Raw genomic sequence first — 24,420 nt, 5'->3', positions numbered from 1 at the left:
TCCTGGTCTCGGCAGGCAGGCAGCGTCTCTTTCCTAAATCCACCACGTTCCCATAGGCAGGCACTGCATTTATGCATATCTCCTTCCCACAGACAGTGAGCTCCTTGGGGGTCCCCTGGCAGCGTCCAGCCCTGCACCACGGTAACCCTTCCGGAGAGGAAATGGGGTCTTGGGAGAGCCTTTGAAGCCTGTGTTGGTGCACGCCGTCCTTCCAGCTAACCGGGCTCTCTGGGGAATGTGTGTTTGACTTTCCTTTCCTGGTAATATAAGTTCAAATGTCTGTGGATATTTGAAGCTAGGATGAAAGCGTTTCTATTCATGCCCCTAGAATCTGTGAGGCCTTTTCTTTCTTTATTTTTTGTTTTTTAAACCAAGAGCCCACAGCAAAACTTGGGTTACTCGTCTGAGGAAAGGAATGTAGAGCGAGGAGCAGGGTTTCACCTTCAGCCCCAGGCGGGCGAAGCAGGGGAGGAAGGGAAGGCAGAGTACAGGGCTCCCCATCCCGGGCCTGGGGCGCAGGCCCCCTGGGGTGGGCGAGAGAGCGGAGGGCAGGGCAGGCTGCGGCCGCGGATGGGTGCGCCCCGCTCCGGTGTGACCGGGAGGACGGAGGCTGCGACGACAGCCGAGCCCACCCAGCTGCAGCCGGCTCCGGGCGCAGGGCAGGGGCAGGAGGTGACCACCACGCCGCTGGCCGCCTCGCCCGGACATTCCGTTTCTGCCGCTGGAATGCGCGGACAAGGCTCCTTGTTGGCCTTGGGCGGGGTTCCCCAGGCCCGCCTGGCGCTCAAGGCCCCGGGGCGTGGCGGGGCGGGCGGGGCCCGAGGCCGCGGGACCTTTAAATTGGCGCCTGGCGTGGGCTCCCGACCCCCGACGGACACCGCCAGGCCCGCCGAGCCCACCATGCCGCGCCCGGCCCCCGCGCGCCGCCTCCCGGGGTTCCTCCTGCTGCTCTGGCCGCTGCTGCTGCTGCTGCTGCTGCTGCCGCCCCCCGCCGCCCCCGACCCCGTGGCCCGCCCGGGCTTCCGGAGGCTGGGGACCCGCGGCCCCGGGGGCAGCCCTGGACGCCGCCCCTCTCTTGCGGCTCCGGACGGCTCGCCCTCTTCAGGGGCAGGCGAGCCCGGCCGCGCCCGCGGCGCAGGTACAGACTGGCGGCGGGAGGGACGCGTGAGCATCTGCGCAGGAGGCGCGGCCCCGGGCATCCCCCGGGCACTCGGCAGCCGGCCTCAGGGAGACCGGGGAGCGGGAGAAAGAGGCCCCTCCGCGGCTGAATCCCATGGGGGAAGCTGAGGTTCAGAGAAGGGGAGGGAGATGCCCAGCATCACTCGTGTCCAGCCTAGAAATGTGGGTCTCCTGAAGCTCTAACTCACGCAGCCTCCCCTGTGATTTGGCCCGAAGCACAGGGCAGCTGGGGAGCGCAGGGGCTGTCGCCCAGCTCCGTCCCAATCCTGACCTCAGCAAACCCTTTCTGAGATTCTGCTGTTAGTTCTCTTTGAATCCCTCCGTCTCCAACCAATAACAGGGCGTGATCCTTCCTCCCCTCCCACAGTCCTCAGGCTGCCTCACACTGGAAGTCAGGGATGGGGATGTGAGACCAGGAGACCCGAAAAGCCGCAGGTTACCCCAAGACCAAGACAGTCTGGGTCTTTGGCGAACAATTCTTTTTGGTCAGTGGTTGATTCCGGAACCAGAGCAAAGCTTCTAGTGCTGCGAAGTGGGCAGGTCGTCCGACACAGCCCCTGACAGTATATGCGGGGAAACTGAGGCGTATCAATTTGAAGGGACTCTGTGAATCAGTTTCAGAACCCACCGTAAAATTGAGGGCTCCGAAATCCCAAGCAAAGCTCTTTGCACTGCCCCTGCCTACTAACCTCTTAATAGGGTTTGCATAAGATTGTATCTTTATTTCCAAAAACCCCAGCTCCAGTCTTGCTAGAGAGTCTGTGCCAGACCATTTTTGGGTATGCAGTCTCATATGGCCAGCCAGGCTGCATGCCTCAGGCTGATTTGCATGGTCTGACCCCTTCTGCACCTTTCTGGATAAGCTGAGAAGGAGCTCAGGGGACTCTTTCCTGACTGAAATACTCAGTTCCAGTATTTGAAGTGGCAGATTTGAAATGGCGGAAGCATTGCTGCTGAGACAGGAGGTGCCAGGATCCACAGGGTTAGATCCAGCTGGTAGCTGGTTGCTCCAGTGGGGGAATTGAGGGAAAGCCTTTTTTCTAGAAGTTAACCTTGCTCTAGTCCTGACCAGCCTCCCTCTGGGATGGGACTGGAAGAGGAAAGAGAGATTCAACACCAGGTGGCCATGTTCCCCAAAGCTGCGCTGGTCTTTTATTACCTGGTGTCTGAACCTGATCATGAATGGTAATATCTTAATAAATGCCAGATTCCACCCTTTTCCAAATTCTCTCCTTTTAGCAACCAGAAATTGCTAAGCTTTGCTATGGGCTTTTATTTCTAGCAGGACTATAAGGACTTGACAGTATTGTGAGTCTGGTAATATTTTAAGAGATTCGGATTCTTTGTTCTTGGGAATCACATTGCTGTTATCTAGTAAATGGGAGTGAGATTCAAAAACAACTAATGATTGATGCTGAGTGAGTACCAATCAGGAAGGAACCAGATGTTCACAGAATTTTCTGCCACCCTGATCAAGCCTCAGGTATTAGTTTTCTGTGGCCACTGTAACAAATCACTATGAATTTTGTGGCTTAAAACAACGCACATTTATTATCTGAGAGTTCTGTGAGTCAGAAGTCTGACACTGGTCTCAGTAGGGTAAAATTAAGGCATCAGCAGGACTACGTTCTTCTCGGGAGCCTCTAGGGGAGAATCCATTTCCCTTCCCTTCTCTTCCCAGTGCGTGAAGGCTGCGGAGTTCCTTTGCTTATGGCCCTTTTCCTCCATCTTCAGAGCCAGCTAAAGCAGGTTGAGGCATTTTCACCTTGAGTTACTCACATTTCTTTCCTCTGCTTCCCTATTCTACTTCATAATTACATTGACTGACTAAATAATCCAGGATAACCTCTCACATGGAGGTCTTTAACTTAATCACACCTGCAAAGTCTCTGTCCTTGGCCACATAAAAGTAGCATGTTTCTGTAATTAGGACATATGTCTTTCAGGGGGGCATAATTCTGCATATCATGCTCTAAATAGAGGATTTGGTGTGAATAACCAAGTGGAGAAGGAAGGAATCATACATGTCTAGTTACAAGAACGTAGCCATGATATTTATAAGGACACCACTTGGGGGCTGGTGAAAGAACTGTCAATTACAGAGTTCATATCTTCATGTTGCCACCCCGCCTTTCTTTTTCTAATTATACAAAAATACTCTGACCCATCTCCAGGAAGGATTTTCAACATAATTCTTCTTAGTTCTAGATCTATAGGACTTTCCAGGAATGAAGTAAAATTCTGGAGGTTTTTTTTTTTTTTTTTTTTTTAAGAGATTATTCTGAGCCAAATATGAGTGACCATGGTCCTCTCAAGAAGACCTGAGAACATGTGCCCGAAGTGGTCAGGGTGCAGCTTGGTTTTATACAATTTAAGGAGGCATGAGACATCAATCAAATACATTTAAGAAATACATTGGTTTGGTCCAGAAAGGTAGGACAACTCAAAGCTGGTGGTGGTGGGACTTCCAGGCTATAAGAAAATTTAAACATTTTCTGGTTGATGGTTGAGTTTGTCTAAAGACTTGGGATCCATAGAAAGGAAATGTTCAGGTTAAGATAAAAGATTGTAGACACCAAGGTTCTTTTGAAGCATTATAGTGGCTAACCTTAGAGACAATTGATGACAAATGTTTGCTATTCAGATCTTTTTTATTTTTATTTTTATTTTTATTTTTGAGATGGAGTTTCGCCCTTGTTACCCAGGCTGGAGTGCAATGGCGCGATCTCAGCTCACCGCAACCTCCGCCTCCTGGGCTCAGGCAATTCTCCTGCCTCAGCCTCCTGAGTAGCTGGGATTACAGGCACGTGCCACCATGCCCAGCTAATTTTTTTTGCACTTTTTAGTAGAGACGGGGTTTCACCATGTTGACCAGGATGGTCTCGATCTCTCGACCTCGTGATCCACCCGCCTCGGCCTCCCAAAGTGCTGGGATTACAGGCTTGAGCCACCGCGCCCGGCCTCTTTTTTATTTTTTTAACTTTAAGTTCTGGGATACACGTGTAGAACCAGCAGGTTTGTTATATAGGTATACATGTGCTGTGGTGTTTTGCTGTACCCATCAACCTATCATCTAGGTTTTAAGCCTCACATGCATTAGGTATTTGTCCTAATGCTCTCCCCTTCTTGGCCCCCATCCCTGGACAGGTCCTGGTATGTGATATTCCCCTCCCTGTGTCCATGTGTTCTCATTGTTCAGTTCCCACTTATGAGTGAGAACATGTGGTGTCTGGTTTTCTGTTCCTGTGTTAGTTTGCTCAGAATGATGGCTTCCAGCTTCATCTATGCCCCAAAGGACATGAACTCATGCTTTTTTATGGCTGCTGGAGTTGGTTTTTTTAAATAAAGAAAAAACTCTAATTAATTCCTTTTTTTTTTTTTTTTTTTTTTTTTTGCTTTTAGAGACAGGATCTCATTCTGTTGTCCAGGCTGGAGTGCAGTAGTGTGATTGTGGCTCACTTCAGCCTTGACTCTCTGGCTTTAAGCGATCCTCCCACCTCAGCCCCCTAAGTAGCCGGAACTACAGGTGCCTGCCACCATGCCTGGCTAATTTTAAAATTTTTTGTAGAGATGAGGTCTCCCTCTGTTGCCCAGGCTGGTCTAGAACTCCTGAGCTCAAGTGATCCTTCTCCCTCAGGCTCCCAAAGTATTGGGATTACAGGTGTGAGCCACTGTGCCTGGCTTTAATTCCTTTTGACTTAACTAAATACATGACATACAGCATATTTCAGGGTGGTGGCTCAACGTCAACATGCAGGATATTTACTAAATACATGAGAGAATATTGATTTTTGTGGAGGAAAATGTCTCAGAGAGAAGTGACTGGGATTCAGTAGCAAGCCCCCAGGGGCTGGGAGTCTGGAAGCCTGGAGTCCAATCCATGCTCTACCACTTTCTAGTTTCACACCTCCTTGAACCTCAGGTCTCTCACCTGTAAAATGGGTATAAAAACGACCTCTGCATCTCCAGCTTCACAGCGTTGATGTGTTGGTAACTTGTGATTCCTAAAGCGTTACTGAAAGGAAAAATTTTATTTTTCTTAAATACCTCCAAACAACAGGCTAGAAACAAGAAGATAATTTTCAGCTTTTAAAAGAAAACTAGCCAGAGACAGATAAAGTAGACTGTTCCAGGTAAGGCTTTTTTTCTATAAACTGCTTAGTCTAGACATTAATTTTGAATCTACCTTTTTTCCTACCCACTAAGTGAATTACCTTCTTAGAGTAATCAACTTCTGCCTCCTTGTTAGGAAAGAAAAGAACCCCGAGTGGCACTTCATGCCCCAGGACCTCACTTCCATTTAGGCCGCATGCGTGTAATGCCTGTATGCGTATGCATATGTGTTGGGTGAGAAGGGGAAAAAAAGGCTTGAAAAAGAAGTTTAGGGCTGGGCACAGTGGCCTCATACCTGTAATTCCAGCACTTCAGGAGGCCAGAGTGGGCAGATCACCTGAGGTCAGGAGTTAAAGACCAGCCTGGCCAACATGGTGAAAGCCCGTCTCTACTAAAAATACAAAAATTAGCTGGATGTGGTGGCGTGTGCCTGTAATCCCAGCTACTCAGGAGGCTGAGGCAGGAGAATTGCTTGAACTCAGGAGACAGAGACTGCAGTGAGCCGAGATTGCACCACTGCACTGCAGCCCGGGCGACAGAGTGAGACTCCATCTCAAAAAAAAAAAAAAAAAGAAAAAGAAGTTTAATGATTGGCTTTTTTTTCATCTCATCCTGAACTGTGGATTTAATTTTTGTATTGAGGAGAGAGGGTGTGTAAACAGATTGGGAGAAACAGGAAAGAATGGGAAAGAATAGTTGAACACTAAAATGTACTGTGATACTATAGTATGTCAGGTACTTTTGTGTAGAAAAGAGATAAGTTCTTTAAAGGTGGGGGATCTGGTTTATTCGTTTTTGTAGCTCCAGGCCCTCAAAAAATGTTTTTGATGAATGAATAAGTGAAAGAGAGATGACCAAGAGAGTTTGATGGCACAGCAGGGTAGATAACGGATCACAGTCCCTGCTTCTTATGAGACATGCTGATGAACTTGGAAGTGGACTAGACAGATTCAAGATTAACTTGGCATCCCTCTTTCTACTTTTAATTAGCTCTGGGCTCTAGTGGGCCCCCAAATCCACTAAACAGAAATGATGGCCAGATAGAGGGAGGATTCAGGGATTCTGGAGCAGTTTTCACCCCCTTGGAAGTGTAGTACAAGAAAGGGGTCACTAGAAGAGCCCCTGAGTGCCTTGCCTCAGACTGCCATTCCCTGAGGCCTGGGCACAGTGGTTTGCAGTGGGGCTGTCCCTGAGGGTCCAAAGCCTTTTACGTGGTTCAGGGGTACATTTTTCCAGTTGCTCCAGATAGCCAAGGTGCTTAAGAAAGGTCTAGAATCCATTAATTCCCAGCAATCTTGAGGGCCCTTGGGAGCAAAAGCTCAAGCAGAGGGATGAGGTTCTAAGTGAAATTTCCGGGTTCAGCCAGCCTGCAGGTGAGGTATTTGGGGAAACTTCACATCTCTAGGTGAATTCTCACTAGGGAGTTCTGAAGTCCTTGGTGCTTTCAACACCGAAAGGGAAGATGGTCTTGGAGAAGGCCACAAGCGTGGTGATGTTGGGGTCAGGAGATGCTGCCTTGCCTTGCCTCCTGGAATCCCAGAGTTCTCTGGAAGTGACGATTATTGCATTTCTAACTGTGGTCTGATCATTGCTTGGTCTTTTGCAGGTGTTTGCAAGAGCAGGCCCTTGGACCTGGTGTTTATCATTGATAGCTCTCGTAGCGTACGACCCCTGGAATTCACCAAAGTGAAAACTTTCGTCTCCCGGATAATTGACACTCTGGACATCGGGCCGGCCGACACGAGGGTGGCAGTAGTGAACTATGCTAGCACCGTGAAGATTGAGTTCCAACTCCAGGCCTACACAGATAAGCAATCCCTGAAGCAGGCTGTGGGTCGAATCACACCCTTGTCAACAGGCACTATGTCAGGCCTGGCCATTCAGACAGCAATGGATGAAGCCTTCACAGTGGAGGCAGGTGCTCGAGGGCCCTCTTCTAACATTCCTAAGGTGGCCATTATTGTCACAGATGGGAGGCCCCAGGACCAGGTGAATGAGGTGGCGGCTCGGGCCCGAGCATCTGGTATTGAGCTCTATGCTGTGGGTGTGGACCGGGCAGACATGGAGTCCCTCAAGATGATGGCCAGTGAGCCCCTGGAGGAGCATGTTTTCTATGTGGAGACCTATGGGGTCATTGAGAAATTGTCCTCTAGATTCCAGGAAACCTTTTGTGGTAAGTTGGTCAGTCTTTGCTTCCAAATAGAAAGGATGTTATATTCAGATATTATATATCCAGAGAAAATAGTTTTATTTTCTTTTTTGGTGGAAATTTAATGAAAAACTTAAATATATCCAGTGTGTGTGTATGTGTGTGTGTGTGTGTGTGCATGCATACATGCACACGTGTGACCAACCTAAGCACACTATGTTGGTTTAGGAATATAGAGCTGTATTATATGGAACTTGGTTTCCTCATAAAATCTTCGTGTTTGCATTAGAACTGTGAAGGTCTGCAAACATCCAGGATAAATGACCCCGCTGTTCCCTGTAAGGATAAGGAAAAACAAAACTCAAGATGCCTCTCCTGCCCTCTCTGCCCCACCACTACATTTTTTCCCCCTGATACATGTTTTTTTAATTTTACCATCTCTAGATCTAACAGAACTCTGTTTGTTCTCCTGTAGAAGGCAGGGAGCAGCATCTGTCCTTGGAAGAGTCAGCAGGCCTCGATTCCAACGTCACCATCAGCCTGAGTCTGCAGTTAGTGAATGCTCTTGCTTTCATATTGGGCCCTTTATCTGATTACTCTTTGTTGAACAACAAGATTCAGGGACCAGGCAGATTAGGGTTTCAGTGCACTTGAAGGAAAGCAAGATGATCTTAAGAAATCATTCTGTTACTCTGCTACTCCCTCCATCCTTTAGGACGGAATTTGAATAAGAATATGCTAATTTTATTGGAATTTTTAGCATAAATTGATCAAATCTAGGAATACAGATCCATTTAATGCTGGAGTTTATTTTTACTCACTGGTCAGAATTATGATTTGTGGGACTCATGATTTATTTTTTAGCATCTGGAAATAATCTTTTGATGCCTGTATGTGAATATCCAAGCAGTTGTGGACAAATTTCTAGTTCAGGCAAATTTTTAAACAGAGATACCTTTTTGCAATATAATTTGTCCCACACATGCATTTGTTGATCTCTGATGGTAAAAAGATAAAAGTAATCCCTCCCTACCATTAGGTAACATTCTGGGGGTGGGAGTGAAACAAACAAATGAACCAATAATTGATTACAATTGTAAATTTCAAAGAGACCTTTTATCTAAGTTAATGCGAAACCCAGCCATCAACAGTTTGTGAGGAAAAGGGGGATGAAGTCTTGGTCTGGGCAAAGTTTGGCCTCATTACAGCCAAACTTGGCTGGGCTCCCCTTGTCTTTCCTGTCCCAGGACACTAGGCTTTCACAAGCCATCACTGGCTTTGGTGGCATCTACTTGGCATTAATTGGCTTCCAAAAAGAAAGTGGCTTTCTTTCTCCCAGGAAATCACCCTCCCACTCCATGCTTGTGGGTGAGAGCTTTTCCATCAACATGCTGGTCTGTGGCAAAGTTGGGTTTCAAAGCTAGCACCTGGGGTTGGGCTTTGAAGGCTATAAAGTAACAAGTGGTGAGTGGCAATCTTTTCCTTCTGGTACAAAAGATCTGCTTGTTCTGGGAGAAAAATGTCCTCTCTATGGAAAAAAGACTGAGGGGCAGCTTGTTGTAGTCAACTGCTTGGAAAAGATCATTGCATGAAAAGGCCCTTCTTGGGAAAATATTAGCCTTGTCCTGTTGCCAAGGGCAGTAGAGGCTGGGTTACCTGCCATAGGAGGGCCAGCCTCCTCCAACAGGCCTCCTTGGTTTCTCAGAAATGACTTAATTCATTGATTCATCTTTCAAAACAGGCCACTAGGAAAAAAATATCTAATGAGACATAAATCGCTCCAGGAGCAAAAAGATGGAGAAGTTGTTTAGCTAATGTAATCTCGTTTATTTTGATCTTCTTTTTCTTTTTCCCTGTCTGTATTAGCATATGAGTTCATTATGGATTTAGCGTATGGATGAGTTCACCCATCCTACATAGTCAGAAAACAGTTACCCGAATTGCCCTCTACCATATGTACCACTGCACACCTGTGAATTCGTTCTAGGCTTAGACCTATGCTTGTGTGAGAATTCTGTTTAGACATAGACTATAGAACTCTTGGAAATCAGATTCTGGCTACAGCGGGACAACTAGCTCGTAGCACTGCAGGCCGTGCATTATTGTTCTCTCATTTCTTGTGGTGGGGAAGCACAACTTTTTCTTCACAGGGAGGTGGATAAGCCAAATAAAACATCAATTGCCTGGCCTGTGTCAGTGTTTGGCTTCAGTTACAAATTTCAAATTCCCTTTCTCCTTTGAGAAAGTCTATATAGCAAGAAGTGTACTTTTGAATTAGTAACATTTCTAGTTTAAGAGTAGCATTGCTAATAAGCCAGAGGCAGAAAACAGCTACTTTTATAGTGAAGTAAAGAGAGCCTGGGAAAGGAACCTGGAGAGCAATGTCTATTTGACCTGGGAGAAAGTATCTGAGATGTTTCCTGAGTGTCAGTGCCGACCGTTGTCAACTTCCTCTGCACAGCGCTGGACCCCTGTGTGCTTGGAACACATCAGTGCCAGCACGTCTGCATCAGTGACGGGGAAGGCAGGCACCACTGCGAGTGTAGCCAAGGATACACCTTGAATGCCGACAAGAAAACATGTTCAGGTGAGGCCTGCGTAGGGGGCCGTGACTGAATCAAATTACTGGGGAACCTATGCTCCAGGCTTTGGACTGACCTTGTGCTTTGACTCTCTGACCCCTTTTTACTTAACTGCCTTTTGCCTGGTTTACTGTTGTTCATCAGCAGTTTTCCCTGAAAAGGAGCTTAGGGAGGAAAGCGAAATGATACATAAATCAGGTTATTTCCATACCTTTTAAGTTTTAAATAAAATCATAGGAGAAAAGGCTACTAAGAAAGAGGTCCAGGCTGAGTGCCGTAGCTCATGCCTATAATTCCCACATTTGGGGAGGCTGAGATGGTAGGACAGTTTGAGGCCTAATTCGAGATTAGCCTGGACAACACAGCAAGACCCCATCTCTACAAAAATTAATTTTAAAAAATTAGCCAGGCATGGTGGTGCATGCCTGTAGTCCCAGCTACTTGGGAGGCTGAGGCAGGAGGATTGTTTGAGACCAGGAGGTCAAGGCTGCAGTGAGCTATGATAATGCCACTGCATGACAGAGGGAGACCCTGTCTCATAAAAAACAAAAACAAAAAAAGAAAGGGGGAAAAGAAAAGGTCCAAGATTCTTAGTCCTTTTGAGGATTTGGAATTTTTCCTGGGTTTTATTTAAGTACACACAAGCTACCCTCTTCCTCTCTATAGTCATAGATGCTCATGGAACCTAGAAGAAGTAGGAAAGTTAGAGGGGTACTCACTGGTCTGGTACACAGATACGTACATGGAGTCAATGAGAAATGGGAATTAGATTTTTTTTTTAATCCTAGAAAAAAGTTTTTGAGAGAAAGAAAACTTAAAGATAATTTAATTTTATAGATAATGAAATTGAGATGGACAGAAAGGAGAAAATTTACCCATGTCACAGGGTCTGTCAGTGAAAGAGCCAAGACCAGAGGGTTGGTTCCCAACTCCCAGCCTCCCCTCCCTTGTTTTATTAGCTCTCTCAGTGTGTGTGTGTGTGTGTGTGTGTGTGTGTGTGTGTGTGTGTGTGTAGGTGGCATGGCCCATAATTATTTATTGCTGCCATGCTTTGCATGCATTTACATTTGTCTCAATCATCTTTTGATAGCTCTTGATAAGTGTGCTCTTAACACCCATGGATGTGAGCACGTCTGTGTGAATGACAGAAGTGGCTCTTATCATTGTGAGTGCTATGATGGTTATACCTTGAATGAAGACAGGAAAACTTGTTCAGGTAAGTGAGGGAGAACCTTTCTTATTGCTGCTTGGCTATCTGCCTACCTATGCAGTGATGGAAAAGCAGGTCACACTGACTGGGAAGTAGGTGTGTTTTCCTCTTTTGGCACCTTGAGCTTTTCCCATTTCTAAGTCTTATCCAAAACGTTAGAAATGGTAACATGTCCGTATCTCCGCCCAAACATATAAATGTGTTGCTCATTTCCTTCTCTGTGCCCAGCCTCAACAGTTCTTCCCAAATGCTACAGACAATTTAGTAGGTTGAATCACATAACAACCCACAGGTACTTGTTGCTTACAAAGGGAAAGACAATAACTTTATAGTGGAGAAATTGGCAGACATCGCCTTAACCGAGTGATCAAAGTTCACATCACCAGTGATAACACATAGTGACATTATGAATGACCTGACATGCTGGGCTCAAGACTGTGGACACAACAGCACACCTGTAGTATTCTTGCTAAAAATTCAGGATCACGAGGAAACATTAGAAAAACCCAACCTGAGAGATGTTCTCAGTTCACAAAATAGTTTTCCAGTACTTTTCGGAAGTGTGAAAGTCATAAAAGACAAAGCGCGACTTAGAAAGTGTCCCAGATTGGAGGACACATGAAACTTCATGCAGTGTGTAATTCTGGATTGGGTCCTGGACCAGAAAAAGGGCATTAATGGCAACATTTGAATAATGTCTGTAGATGAGTAAATCATAGTATATCAATGTTAGTTTCTAGTTTGATAATCATACTATGGTTCTGTAAATTACTGTTTGGGGAAACAGGGTGAAGTACAGGAATTTTTGCACTGTTTTTGCAACTTTTTTATAAATCTGAAATTATCTCAAAAGTTTAAAAATAAAAAATAGTTTAAAAATATATCAGTACAGAGGAAAGTGCATTGAATGAAAATTCGTGTCTTGAGTTCTTAACGCTGCTCTGAATCAATTGATCTCCCTTGGGCTCCTTTCTCTCTTAAAAATAGGAGAGGGTTAAACTATAATTTCTTCAAACTCTATTTCTATGTCTTTCTGAATCCAGTATAATTAGTCACACAACTGTTGGTATCCCTCTGAGTTGGGATAAGTATAATAGGCCTAAAAGGAATGCTTTAGAAAGTATTTATGAGATACTTAGGTTGTAAAAACCCAATACTGATGATTTTGAGAAGAAATTGGGGAAAGTCAGAGAATAATTATTGTATGTGCAGGATTTCATTTAACTCAGTTAACTTCTATTTAGAAAAAACAATGCTAATAGCTTTGAATAGTTTCCATTAATTTTTTCTCATATGTTTCTAGCTGCAAATAAGGTTTCTATCCATGGGTAATGAAAAGACTCTTCCACCTTTTATTTCTTTTCTCCTAAATTTTTGTTTCACAGCTCAAGACAAATGTGTTTTGGGTACCCATGGGTGTCAGCACATTTGTGTGAATGAGGGAACAGGTTCCTATCACTGTGAATGCTATGAGGGCTACACTCTGAATGCAGATAAAAAAACATGTTCAGGTAAGATCCACTCAACAAATTCTTTCACACTCGGGTTTTTACAGTGAAACCAACTTGCAACTCATTAGCAAAGAGGTTCTTAAAGGTAACTTAAGGAATCAAGGTTCAGACATGCTACCACACTTTTAGATGAAGGTACACATTGCTCAGAGGGTGGTGAGCTCACTGGAGCAAACATAGATTACTTCAGAAAATTACTGGGAAATAGGTAGGGAGTGGGGAGTGTGAGAAAAGCTAATTAAATGTAGGGTCCTTATCCAGGAAAATTTTATAGTTCTGTACACTGAGCACTTTTAAGCAAAGAGGAAATTTTGATGGAAGTCAGTTGGACAGTAACTATTTGGTGTGATAGGATGAATTGATCTTTTTCCAGTTAAAACTTGGCCTGGAAGTTTTCTGTAGTGTTAATCTTAAAGCTGGATGATTTTAGTAAAGACTTTGTGAATGCCTGAATTAGACCCACACAGACGTTCCAGTAAGTTTGAGGCCAGTCACTCCCTGGCAGTTTCTAGATGATCAATCATCAGTGAAACTAAGCCTTATACATTGGCCAATGAGCCCATGCCAGTGCTGTTAATCCTCATTAATTTGATTTAAACTTGCTGGCAGGACAGGGTGGCATTTATAAATGTAAAAAAACTTCTGAGAGAAATTCCAGGCTCTCAAGGTGGCATTTAGCTTTAGCATACGGAATGTGTTTTAGATTTGATATATATTTTCCTCTCCCTTGAAGAGATATAGACTTCAAGATAAACAAAGGGAAATGGGATGTCACTAAGTCCCCCGCTCCTTTTTTTTTTTTTTTTTTTTTTTTTTTTTTAAAAGAAAACCAATAAAAAGCACTAGGCACCTACTTTGTTCCCAGTATGGCACTAAGCATTGTGAGCATATAACGAAGCATAAGTTTCTGCCTCTGAGTAACTTAAGGCTGGGCGAATTTTTGTTTCATAGCTGAAGACAAATGTGTTTTGGGTACCCATGGGTGTCAGCACATTTGTGTGAATGACGGAACAGGTTCCTATCACTGTGAATGCTATGAGGGCTACACTCTGAATGCAGATAAAAAAACATGTTCAGGTAAGATCCACTCAACAAATTCTTTCATACTTGGGTCTTTTACAGTGAAACCAAGTAGCAACTCACCAGCAGACAGCCAGCTCCTTCTGAAAGCAGAGACTGAGCCAGGGAGAGGACTGATGGACACTAAGGGCTATAGAGGCTGGGGAGGTGGGCATCTGTGAAGGGCTGGTGTTGGGTCTTGAAGGATAGTGAAGGTTTCAATTGAGAGAAGAGCAAAGTGGCACTGGCAGGGGACTGGCTTGAGCTGATTTATTTGTTCAGGGCAGGATGACTAAGAAAGTTGGGTGGAGAGGATTCACCTATGGCTGCACTTCTCAAACTAGTGGCAAGTGTCCCAGTTGGTACCTTAAGCTGCCAGGAACATTGAAGACCTGGACAAACAAACCAAAAACAGATTTCCATTCAGACTAACAGATAGTATGGAATAAATTGAAGCAATTTATTTTTAAAAAACATAGATCAGAGAAAATTTTCAATTAAGGCAGACAATACTCCCAGATGCCAGCAGCCCATATTCTTCAATGCCTACTGTAGGCCATGCAGGATTCTAGGCATTTTAGCTACAGTAATGCCACTTGATACTCACAGAAGCTTTAGGAGGAAACTGATTAAGTAACTTACCCATGGTTACTTGGCTAGTACGTAGCAGAGCCAGGGTTTGAACCCAGGTACTTGCTCTGGTGGTTACATAGGCTCTTAACCCCTAAGCCATACTGTCTTAGCTTGCAAAGCACAGGACAGCAAAGAGGAACAGAAGAGAAAGATGTACTAGTGGGAAAGTTAGTATATATTTGTTTTTTTCTTCTCTTTGTTGAGACAGGGTCTCACTCTGCCACCCAGGCGGGAGTGCAGTGGTGGGATCTTGGCTTCACTGCACCCTCTACCTCCCAGGCTCAAGTGATTCTCCCACCTCAGCCTCCTGAGTAGCTAGGACTTCAGGCACATGCCACCACACCTGGCTAATTTTTGTATTTTTGTAGAGATGGGGTTTTGACATTTTGCCCAGGCTTGTTTCAAACTCTGGAAGTCAAGCGATCTACCTGCCTTGGCTTCCCAAAGTGCTGGGATTACAGGTGTGAGCCACTGTGCCCGGCCTATGTATATATTTTAAAGTAATAGTGAATGGCTAGGCATAGCTGCTGATGCCTATAATCCCAGCACTTTGGGAGGCCGAGGTGAGTGGATCACAAGGTCAAGAGATTGACACTGTCCTGGCCAACATGGTGAAATCCTGTCTCTACTAAAAATAAAAAAATTAGCTGGGTGTGGTGGTGTGTGCCTGTAGTCCCAGCTACTCAGGAGGCTGAGGCAGAATTGCTTCAACCTGGGAGGTGGAGATTGCAGTGAGCCAAGATTGCGCCATGACACTCCAGCCTGGCAACAGAGTGAGACTCCGTCTCAAAAAAAAAAAGGAAAAGAAAAAGAAAAAAAGGAATAGTGAATACTGTTATAAAGGTGGGAAACATACCATGGAGCAGATCCCTTCTAATGGTCTGCTTTTCCCTTGCTAGTGGCAGGAAGGTTTGTAAATTAAATGTAGAGCCCTAGATCAGGGCCAGGGACTGGAAGCATGTCCATTTGTTACCTGTAGAGTGGGTACTAATGTGGAATGCGGCGGAAAAATATGAAACACCCTGCTATAAGGCATTTTGCTGAAAACAAATGTAAATTGTAGCACTGAAAAGGAATAGCTAAGGTTGGAAAGGCACTTTATGTACAGATTATATGGTGCCATGCATTTCACACAATGCTATTCTATAGGCACCAGTGAGCCACAAAAGTTCTGCACATGAAGTGACATTTAAGAGGAAAATTAGAAGGAAATAAAGAACTATTTTGGTTCCGGCAATGGCAGAGGAGGAACCTGTGTCTTCCAGGAAGACTTTCTGGGTTTTAAAGGAGAATTGCTATTTTAGTTGTCCTAGGCCAGTCTGAACATGGGACAAGTATGGCAATTTGCTTTGCTCTCCACTCAAACTTGGGCAAACTGCGTTTGTCCCTGAAATGTTATTTGTTTGTGATGGATAGTAAGTACTTTGCTCTCTGAGCATACACATCATAATTACTAACACGGTATTATTTCCCCATCTGTACTTGTGTGTGTGTGTGCATGTGTCTCCAGGTCAGTGTTTTCTGTTCCACTTTGTAAGCTATGAAGGCAGGCATTTGGTCAATATAGAGCTTTTGGTGCAGCATCAAACTTAGCTCCATTTATGATTAGGTCCCTAAAACATTATTTTTGGTGATGATGATGATGATCCACGAGAAATGGGGATGCTGGAAGCATTGGTGGTCATCGGGAAAGGCTGGAAGTAAGTTCTGGAATAGAGTCAAGACTCAGTGCTGCCCAGTGCTGTGGGTAGAAAAAAAGAATTGGCACCCTTAGATATCTGTGAGAGATAAAAAGGAAAGGAGTGTGTGTGCCATGAGGCCAAAGGGATGAGAGGGATGGGAAGAGAAAACAGGCTTGCTCCTGCAGCAGGGGGCCTGCTGCTGACCACTGATGGGTTGATTGTCAGCACTTGTGGGGACCAAATGGAAGCTGCTTCTCTCACATGTTTTTATTTACTTTTCTATTTAATTAATGTGTGAATATTTTCTTTCCCGCACCACTTGCGGTCAGTCCGTGACAAGTGTGCCCTAGGCTCTCATGGTTGCCAGCACATTTGTGTGAGTGATGGGGCCACATCCTACCACTGTGATTGTTATCCTGGCTACACCTTGAATGAGGACAAGAAAACATGCTCAGGTGAGGACCAGCCCTTTAAGGCGATTTCCTTTGGTTTGAGAATTTTTCAGGAGCAAGCTTTTGTCTTTCTGTCTGAGGCCCAGTTGTGATTCTTTCTCCTTGTCAGAATGCTCCAGTATTCTCCACTGGTCTACAGAATAAAACAGTGATACTCCACCAGGCAGCCTACCCTCCATGATCTCTTTGTCTTCTCTCTCTCTTTTTCACATTTTTCTTTCTAATTAAACTTTCTGCCTAAGTCTGGATTTTTTTGTTGTGGTAAAATATATATAAAATTTACCATTTCAATTATTTTCAAGTGTAGAGTTCAGTGGCATTAAGTACATTTACATTGTTGTGCAACAATCACCACTATCCATCTCCAGAATTTCTTTTATCATCTCAAACCAAAACTCTACCGATGAAACAATAACTGCCCATCACGCACGCCCCCCAGCCTGTGGGAACTACTTGTCTCATCCTGGCTTTTAAAACCTTTCTCTTCTATTTGCCCTCAGAGTCACTGCTTCTGCCCGCGTCCTACGGTCCAGCCACAGTAGGCTGTTTGATGGTCCAGGAGCATGCCCTTCACTCACTTGTTTCCTCTCCCCTCAATGCTTTTGCTTGTCAGGATCCAAGAACCACATTCTTGGTAACATTTGGTTTTGTTGAATTAAATTTTTGCCAATGTAGTGGATTTTTTTCATTTCCCAGTTACTAATGAGGTGAGGCATCTCTTCCTATGCTTATTGGTCACTGAGTTCCATATTTGGAAATGCTATTTATGTTCTTTTTGTATTTTTCAATTGGGTTATTTGTATTTTTCTTACTGATTCATAGGAACTCTTCATATTGTAAGTTATTTTTTGTTTTTACTTATTGTAAATATCTTCTATCATTTTGCTTTTTAAATGATGTCTGTTTAACAGTATTCATAATGTTTTAAGTCTTAAGTTGGGTAGTAGGGTACTAAGACAATTTAATAAGGGGAAGAATAGTCTTTTTCACAAATAATGCTGGGGCACTGGATAGCTACGTTGTATTGAATCTAGAGATCCACTTGGGGAGTACTGCCATTTTAAGAGTCTTTCGTTCCATTAATGTGGTGTGTCCTTTTTTTTTTTTTTCTAGTTCTTCTTTAATTTCTTTCAAAATTATTTTATAGTGTTCAGTGTACAAGTCTTGCACTTTAAAAAATATTTATTTCTAACTATCTTCTTCTTTCTGGTGCTATCATAAACACCATTTCTCCATTTCTCAATTTTCAATTTTGCTACAACCCAGGTCTACAATTTTCTATGAAGTGTTTTAATTAGAATATCCCACTGAGCCCATGCTCTCATAGAACTTAGAGTCTATCAGGCAAGACAGACACTGAACAAGTATTATAAGTACTCATCTTATGGGTACAAGGATGATGGACGTGTAGTTGATATTCAGTAGATAATTCCTGGCTTATTGACTGATTAACTAAGATGGGATTTGGGCTGGCTGTCCCTAAAAGGTTCAATAGGATTTAGACAGGTGGATAGATGATAGATTACAGTTAATGTATTTGTGATCTCCCATCCCTACATTGGATCTTTGTAAAATGTTAGAGTAAAAATATTGCAGCAAAGGACCATTTCCTGTCCTCAGGTAATAGCATTACTCCATAGGAAAATGATACACCAGTCTTCAGACCTGGGAAGTTACTCTTATTTCTATTCAGAACTTTAGGAGGAGCCCTGATACTGAAAATGAATAGTTGCCTCATTGAATTACAGAAAGAAATAGGAGTTACTTTTATCACCTCTCATATTTGATTAAATGTCAATACAAACCTGAATTTTTAGTTCCAAAGTATTTATTGGTAAGAACTAAGACTCTCACTTAAAACATTCAAAAGAATAACAATCCTCTACAGGAAATTAGGATGTAACCTAGTTTTTATCTTTTTTGTTGTTGTTGTTGTTTTGAGATGGAGTTTCACTCTGTCAGCCAGGTTGAAGTGCAGTGGTGCTATCTTAGCTCACTGCAACCTCTTCCTCCAGAATTCAAGCAATTTTCCTGCCTTAGCCGACCAAATAGATAGGATTACAGGTGCATGACACCATGCCCGGCTATTTTTTGTATTTTCGGTAGAAACAGGGTTTTGCTATGTTTTCCAGGCTGGTCTCAAACTCCTGACCTCAAGCAATTCACCCATCTCAGCCTCCCAGAGTGTTGGGATTACAGGCGTGAGCCACTGTGCCCGAGCCTTGTTTTCATCTTTGATATATTTTGGCCACACAAATAGAGGACTATTGTCCTAGTTTTATTTATTTACTTTTAATAGACAGGGTTTTACTCTGTTATCCAGGCTGGAGTGCAGTGGTGTGATTGTGGCTCACTGCAGCCTTGAACTCCTGGACTCAAGTAATTCTCCCATCTTAGCCTTTCAAGTAGCTAGGGTTACAGGTGTGTGCCACTATGCTTGGCTAATTATTTTACTTTTTTGTAGACAGGGCCTTGCTTTGTTGCCCAGGGTGGTCTCAAACTTGGCTTCAAGCAATCCTTCTGCCTTAGCCTCCAAAAGTGCTGTCATTATAGGAATAAGCCACTGTACCAGGCCCATTTTCATTTCTTAATTACATAGCATCACATGAACACTGTCTTATCTCTATATCCTTGCCCCCCCATATCAACCATTTTTTCAAAATTTACTTTATATCATGAATAATTTCTGGCAATCACAAAAATACAGGAAAGAAAATCATGAACCCTCATTTAAGCATCACTTAGCTTGACAATTATAAACATTTTTGCCGTTGTCTCCTAAGATAAATTTTTCTGTGATAATAAGTATTTTCTCATCTTTTTGCTATTTCCTCATCTTTTGTTTGTTCATATATTCCTTTACCTCTTGGAAAATGCACTTTGGTAAGTCTTAATGGTGGAAATATTTGATTGCGGACTTCCTGATTTGTTATGATTCCTAGATAGCTATTCCTACATAGTATATTTGTGTACTGTCATTGTCTTCAGTGATTGAGGAAGCACGAAGACTCGTTTCCACTGAAGATGCTTGTAGATGTGAAGCTACGTTGGCATTCCAAGATAAGGTCAGCTCGTATCTTCAGAGACTGAACACTAAACATATCCTTTCTGGAAGGTTTTATGCTTCTACCTGGAGACAACCTAGGTACTACAATTGAGCCAAACACTTTAAGACATTCCACAGGCAAGTGACTGGTTTGTTAAGGTTTAATATGAGCAGTAGTAATACACAACTTAAGAAAATTTAGAGTTCTTTTCTCATGGTTTAATAGACTGTTTCACTCATTCAATATTTACACATAAAAGCTGCCTATTTCATTCTCTAGTGCTTTTCCATAACTGTATATGCTCCTAATGATGCTCTTACATAACAGATAGAACATTTATGCTAATGATTCCTTAATATGGCTTAGTTCAGAATCTGTACATGTACAAAGCAAGTCAACTGATGAATGGGGTGTGATATCTCAGATTACACACAGTTGTACACTTTGACTAGCCAAGTGGTCAAAAAGCAGATTTTAAAATGTAACACGATACAACCTCAGAAACATTCAAAATCAGTTCTTTCTCCAAAGGAGTAACTCCAGAAAAGTTTATCAGAACAGTTCAAGTTAACAACTCTGTTCCTATGTACCTCAGAGGAGTGGAATTCAGATTGTGGTAATCTAGGCATATGTAGAGACTTTTAAGGGAGGTACAGATAATTTCAAAGAATCAATTTACAAATCTTTCACTTGCTTAAGATGCTACTTGGAATTAGTTGGCATTTTCTTTTCTCATCTCTCATTTCGGCATCACCATTCTCCTAACTTTACATAAGAAAGGCATATTTCTCACTTACCCTAGATCTACTCAGGTGCATTTCTTAGAAAAGTAGCATCTTGAGAGAGCCAAACAAAGGGACAATCCAACAATCCCTTTAACCAAGACTTCATAAACATTGCTTCTCCCATCCCTCCCATGAAGATGCTGCTCCAATTAAATTTTATGTGAACAAAAACATCTGAAGACCACTGCAGTGGTCTACGTTAATTGTGATCTCTGAAGAATAGGATTTTTGACTTATAGATTGAATTCAACTTTTGGTGAGAAAACAGTTTTGCTTTTTTTTTCACTTATCACAGGACATAATTATTTTATCTTGTGTTGAAGTGTTTGAAAGTGTGTTTATATTTTCTAACGTGTAAAAATAAATGGTATCGGCCTTAACAACTTGCCACTTGATGACATTTTGGAGAAGTTGAAAGTAAATGAATATGGACAAATACATCGTTAAATAGCTCAATTTCTCACCTGGAAATGTGGACAGCTTGGTATACTTAATATTAATGCATTCTTTTGCACACCTGTTATTGCCAATGTTCCTGCTAATAATTTTCCATAACCTGTATTAATGTTTGAATATTACTGGATAAGTTGTATGAAGATCTTCTGGAGGATCAGCATCATTTTTTCAAGGAAATAAATACGCAGATCCCTATTAAGAGCAAACTTTAATGTCTCTAACTTATGACTGTGAAATGGTTGATAGGAAATAGAATGAAAAGTTTAAAGTTTCTTTATCTACTAATTGAGCCATTTAATTTTTAAATGTTTATATTAGTCAGATAACCATATTCACAATGGAAACTTTAGGTCTAGTTTCTTTTGATAATATTTATAATATAAATCAATCTTATTACTGAGTGCAAATTGTACAAGGTATTTACATGTACAACTTCATATAACTGCAATGAATATAATTTTGAACTGTTTAACACTTTTTGTTTTTTTTTTGCTTATTTTATTGGAGTATTATTGAAGATGTGATCAATAGATTGTAATACACATATCTAAAAATAGTTAACATAGATCAAGTGAACATTATATTGCCATTTTAAATTCATATGGACTTTAGAAGAAATATACTAATAAAGAGCACTTGTTGGGAATTTAGGGCGTTAAACTTTTTACCAAGTACAAAAAACTTTAAATTTACTTTATTATTTTGCTTTAGAATCCAACTAATAAAGTTATATATTTATAAAATTGCTGTAAGTCAACAAAATATAATATTGTCTTTTTAATGTTAGTGATCCACCCGCCGCAGCTTCCCAAAGTACTGGGATTACAGGTGTGAAAGTCTAACTTTTTTTTACTTATATATTTGATACATATAATTTTTTGGCTTTGAAACTTGCAACTTTTAGAACAAAACAGTCCTTTAAATTTTGTACTGCTCAATTCTTTTTTTGGTTTGTATTGTCTTTAATATAATAAAAGTTATTACCTTTACATATTATCGTGTTTTTTGATGACTCATCAATTTTGTCTATTAAACATATTTCCTTAAATTATATGGAATTAACAATTATTTTTATATTCAACAGTTACTTATCAAAAGACAGAAATTTGATACTCTTCCTATAGTTTAATCTCACACTCTTGAGGCTAAAAGTGTAAGTTCAGGTTCAACAGAAAGGCTTTAATATAAAATTATCTAAATTTAATTAAATAATGATGAACTTTACATTAATACAAGCTCCTGAAAAGCACATATAACCTACAGATGTAAATATAAAATATAAACTTTAAGGAACAAAAACGAAATACACAAAGGAAATATATAATTTATAAAACATATACTGTTACTTGTCAAAAATTTTGAAAGGGCATGACATAGTTACAGTAGTATTTTTCATACTTGTTTGAGCCCAAAATCAGTACATACATATTAATATACCACAGAGAAATGGTGGTATAAAGGAATAAATGGGAGTTCATGTGCAAGAAGGGAAAGATACTTAAGGAGAGGTGAGTTTCACTTAGCTTCAACTAATCATGTCTTGACCAGTTTATTGGAAACTCCTGGCTTAGATAATACTAATTTTTCTCATGGGTCCAGTATAGGGAGCCTATGGGCAGAGGCCAATGTATCTTAAACAGATACACAGACAATGGAAAACAAAGGTATTATCTGAATGGGATTGAGCTAAGTTCGGAAAGAATTCCTAGGCAAGACTAATTTGTGCTGGTTGGCTAAGCACAACTGGCCTGTTAAGAGGTTAGGACCGTCACAGAATATATATATAGTAGCTTGTGAAGCAGAGCTGGATGGAATTTTGCCCTGCAGAAAGCACATTGGCTTACTTAAGGTGGGGGCTCCCTTGTGAAAACATTTAGGATTGAAGGAAGATCTGATTTTGGATGGAGTTTAGATTCTGTAGGAAAGGCAGTAGGGATTATTGTCAGTTCTGTAATAGATTGTGCTGGGTGAGGCAAATCACCCAGGTTAAAGGATTGGAGCTTTTTTTTTTTTTTTTGTCTGAGATGGGAAAAGACTCTGGGAAAACTAACTACTGATGCCTAAATTACATGCTAGATTATGGTAAAAGAGAAAACCAGAAATAAAAACATGGTTGAGAGCAAATAATTTAATGAGAGTGGTTCTACTTGGATTTCTGCCCTATGCCTTAGATTTTGTGGCTTTCTAACTCTGAAGGCATTCAAAAAGGACAAAGGAGAACGAAGAAAGAAATAAGGTAAGAAAAATAAGAGAATATATAACAGTCGACTTTAGATGAGAAAACACCAAACGCTCAAATATTGTAAAACAGGAGGCTATGCCCAATAGCAATTGTACGCTGTAATTACCTAAAGTTTATACAAATTCCTTTTAAAAGGACCCTCGGGGTTGTGGCAATAGCTTAAACTGTTACAAAATGTCAAAACAAGCAGAATAAACCAAATCTCCTATTCCTAAATCGCTCCAGAGGGTTCTCGAATCCCCAAAGACAGAGGTTTGCAAGATCTCAATACGCACATTTGCACTTTCATCTGGCCCATAGCGCCAGCCTATCAAAAACAGTACATGGCTTTTCTCTTTCAAGAATGCTGGAACTTTGGGGCTTACAAAATATTAAATCATTTGCCCTTATTCGAACGGGCGGCTTTCCTCCTAGGTTTATAGTGCTGACACCTGAGACGTGGCTCCATCGCGACCATCAGAGGTGTATGGCGGGACGTAGGGCGGCCAGGGACCATGAGACAGAGTGCAGAGGACGAGCGCACGGCTGGCAGTGACAGGTCGCGACCCAGCTTCTCGCGGGGAGCAGAAAGGCACAGAAGTCCGGGGACAGGTCGGGACACCCCCAGCTACCGCCCTGCGACAGTCGCCCACAAACCCAACGACGTCCGCGCAGGCGCACTGCGCCGGTGCGCGGTGCGAAGGCGTCACCGGAAGTGTCCCGCGGCGCCCCGGATGCGACCGGGAAGCAGCGGTTGCCAGGGCGACGGGAGCTTTCCGGAGCTGCTGGTACTCCCGATTGGAGACGTAGAACCGTTACTTGTCGCGGGCCTTAGCGGCCACCGTGACCCTCTAGGAGGTCCCACGATGTTCTTCTACCTGACCAAGAAAGTGAGTTTCCCGAGGGGTGTCCTCGTTTCTCCGCTCTTCCCGCAGCCTGCGGCGATTCCCGCTGCCTTCCCAAGAAGCCCTGCGGCTTCACCAGGTCCCGATCGCGGCTTCGCCGTCCCGCAGCCATCCTTCCCGCCGGGTCCAGCCTCCGACGTCCTCCTGCGGTTCCCAGAGCCGCGGACCAGTCCTTGGCTGAGCCTGCAGCCCAGTCGCAGTACTCTCCCTGGCCCTGGCTAGGTCCTTTTGGGTGGCTTCAGGGTAAATCGACACGTGCTACCCTGTCTTTCCTCTTCCACTTGTTGCTGATCCATGTGATTTATAAACTCTTTGGATCACTACGAGCGGTTGGGGAAGAGAAAAGAAGTAGCAATAGGATAGCCTACGTATTGTGTGGGTAAAAAGGAATAGGGACGGGTGGTATTTATACCCTGTCCCCGCCCTCCCTTTTAAA

The 24,420-nt window shown here is 42.8% G+C and overlaps 2 protein-coding genes and 1 long non-coding RNA gene across 4 annotated transcripts in view; 2 read left to right on the top strand and 1 right to left on the bottom strand.

Moving 5' to 3' along the window:
• The first annotated feature begins 863 nt into the window (after nucleotides 1-863).
• MATN3 (matrilin 3) lies at nucleotides 864-21,883 on the top strand. Its single transcript, XM_074394403.1, has 9 exons — nucleotides 864-1,138; nucleotides 6,899-7,465; nucleotides 9,903-10,028; nucleotides 11,114-11,239; nucleotides 12,619-12,744; nucleotides 13,696-13,821; nucleotides 16,448-16,573; nucleotides 19,559-19,669; nucleotides 20,794-21,883. Exons 1-9 carry the CDS (start codon nucleotides 901-903, stop codon nucleotides 20,847-20,849), a joined length of 1,602 nt encoding a protein of 533 aa, XP_074250504.1. The 5' UTR covers nucleotides 864-900; the 3' UTR covers nucleotides 20,850-21,883.
• On the bottom strand, nucleotides 8,423-23,757 carry LOC120365966 (uncharacterized). Its single transcript, XR_005580779.1, has 3 exons — nucleotides 23,466-23,757; nucleotides 14,124-14,195; nucleotides 8,423-9,186 (listed from the first exon to the last, which is right to left on the bottom strand). It is a non-coding gene; the product is annotated as an uncharacterized LOC120365966 (long non-coding RNA).
• A 64-nt stretch (nucleotides 23,758-23,821) lies between these two features.
• WDR35 (WD repeat domain 35) overlaps nucleotides 23,822-24,420 on the top strand; it is a 67,679-nt gene continuing 67,080 nt past the window's right edge. For both annotated transcript variants that reach the window (XM_003935231.4, XM_003935232.4), the window contains exon 1: nucleotides 23,822-23,969. In XM_003935231.4, coding sequence (XP_003935280.1) covers nucleotides 23,946-23,969 — 24 coding nt within the window. In that variant the 5' untranslated portion in view covers nucleotides 23,822-23,945. The remainder of the gene's footprint in view (nucleotides 23,970-24,420) is intronic.

The sequence above is a fragment of the Saimiri boliviensis genome, chromosome 1, assembly GCF_048565385.1.
Source record: "Saimiri boliviensis isolate mSaiBol1 chromosome 1, mSaiBol1.pri, whole genome shotgun sequence".
NCBI classification, from domain to species: domain Eukaryota; kingdom Metazoa; phylum Chordata; class Mammalia; order Primates; family Cebidae; genus Saimiri; species Saimiri boliviensis.
This window is presented reverse-complemented; position numbering and strand designations above follow the sequence as displayed.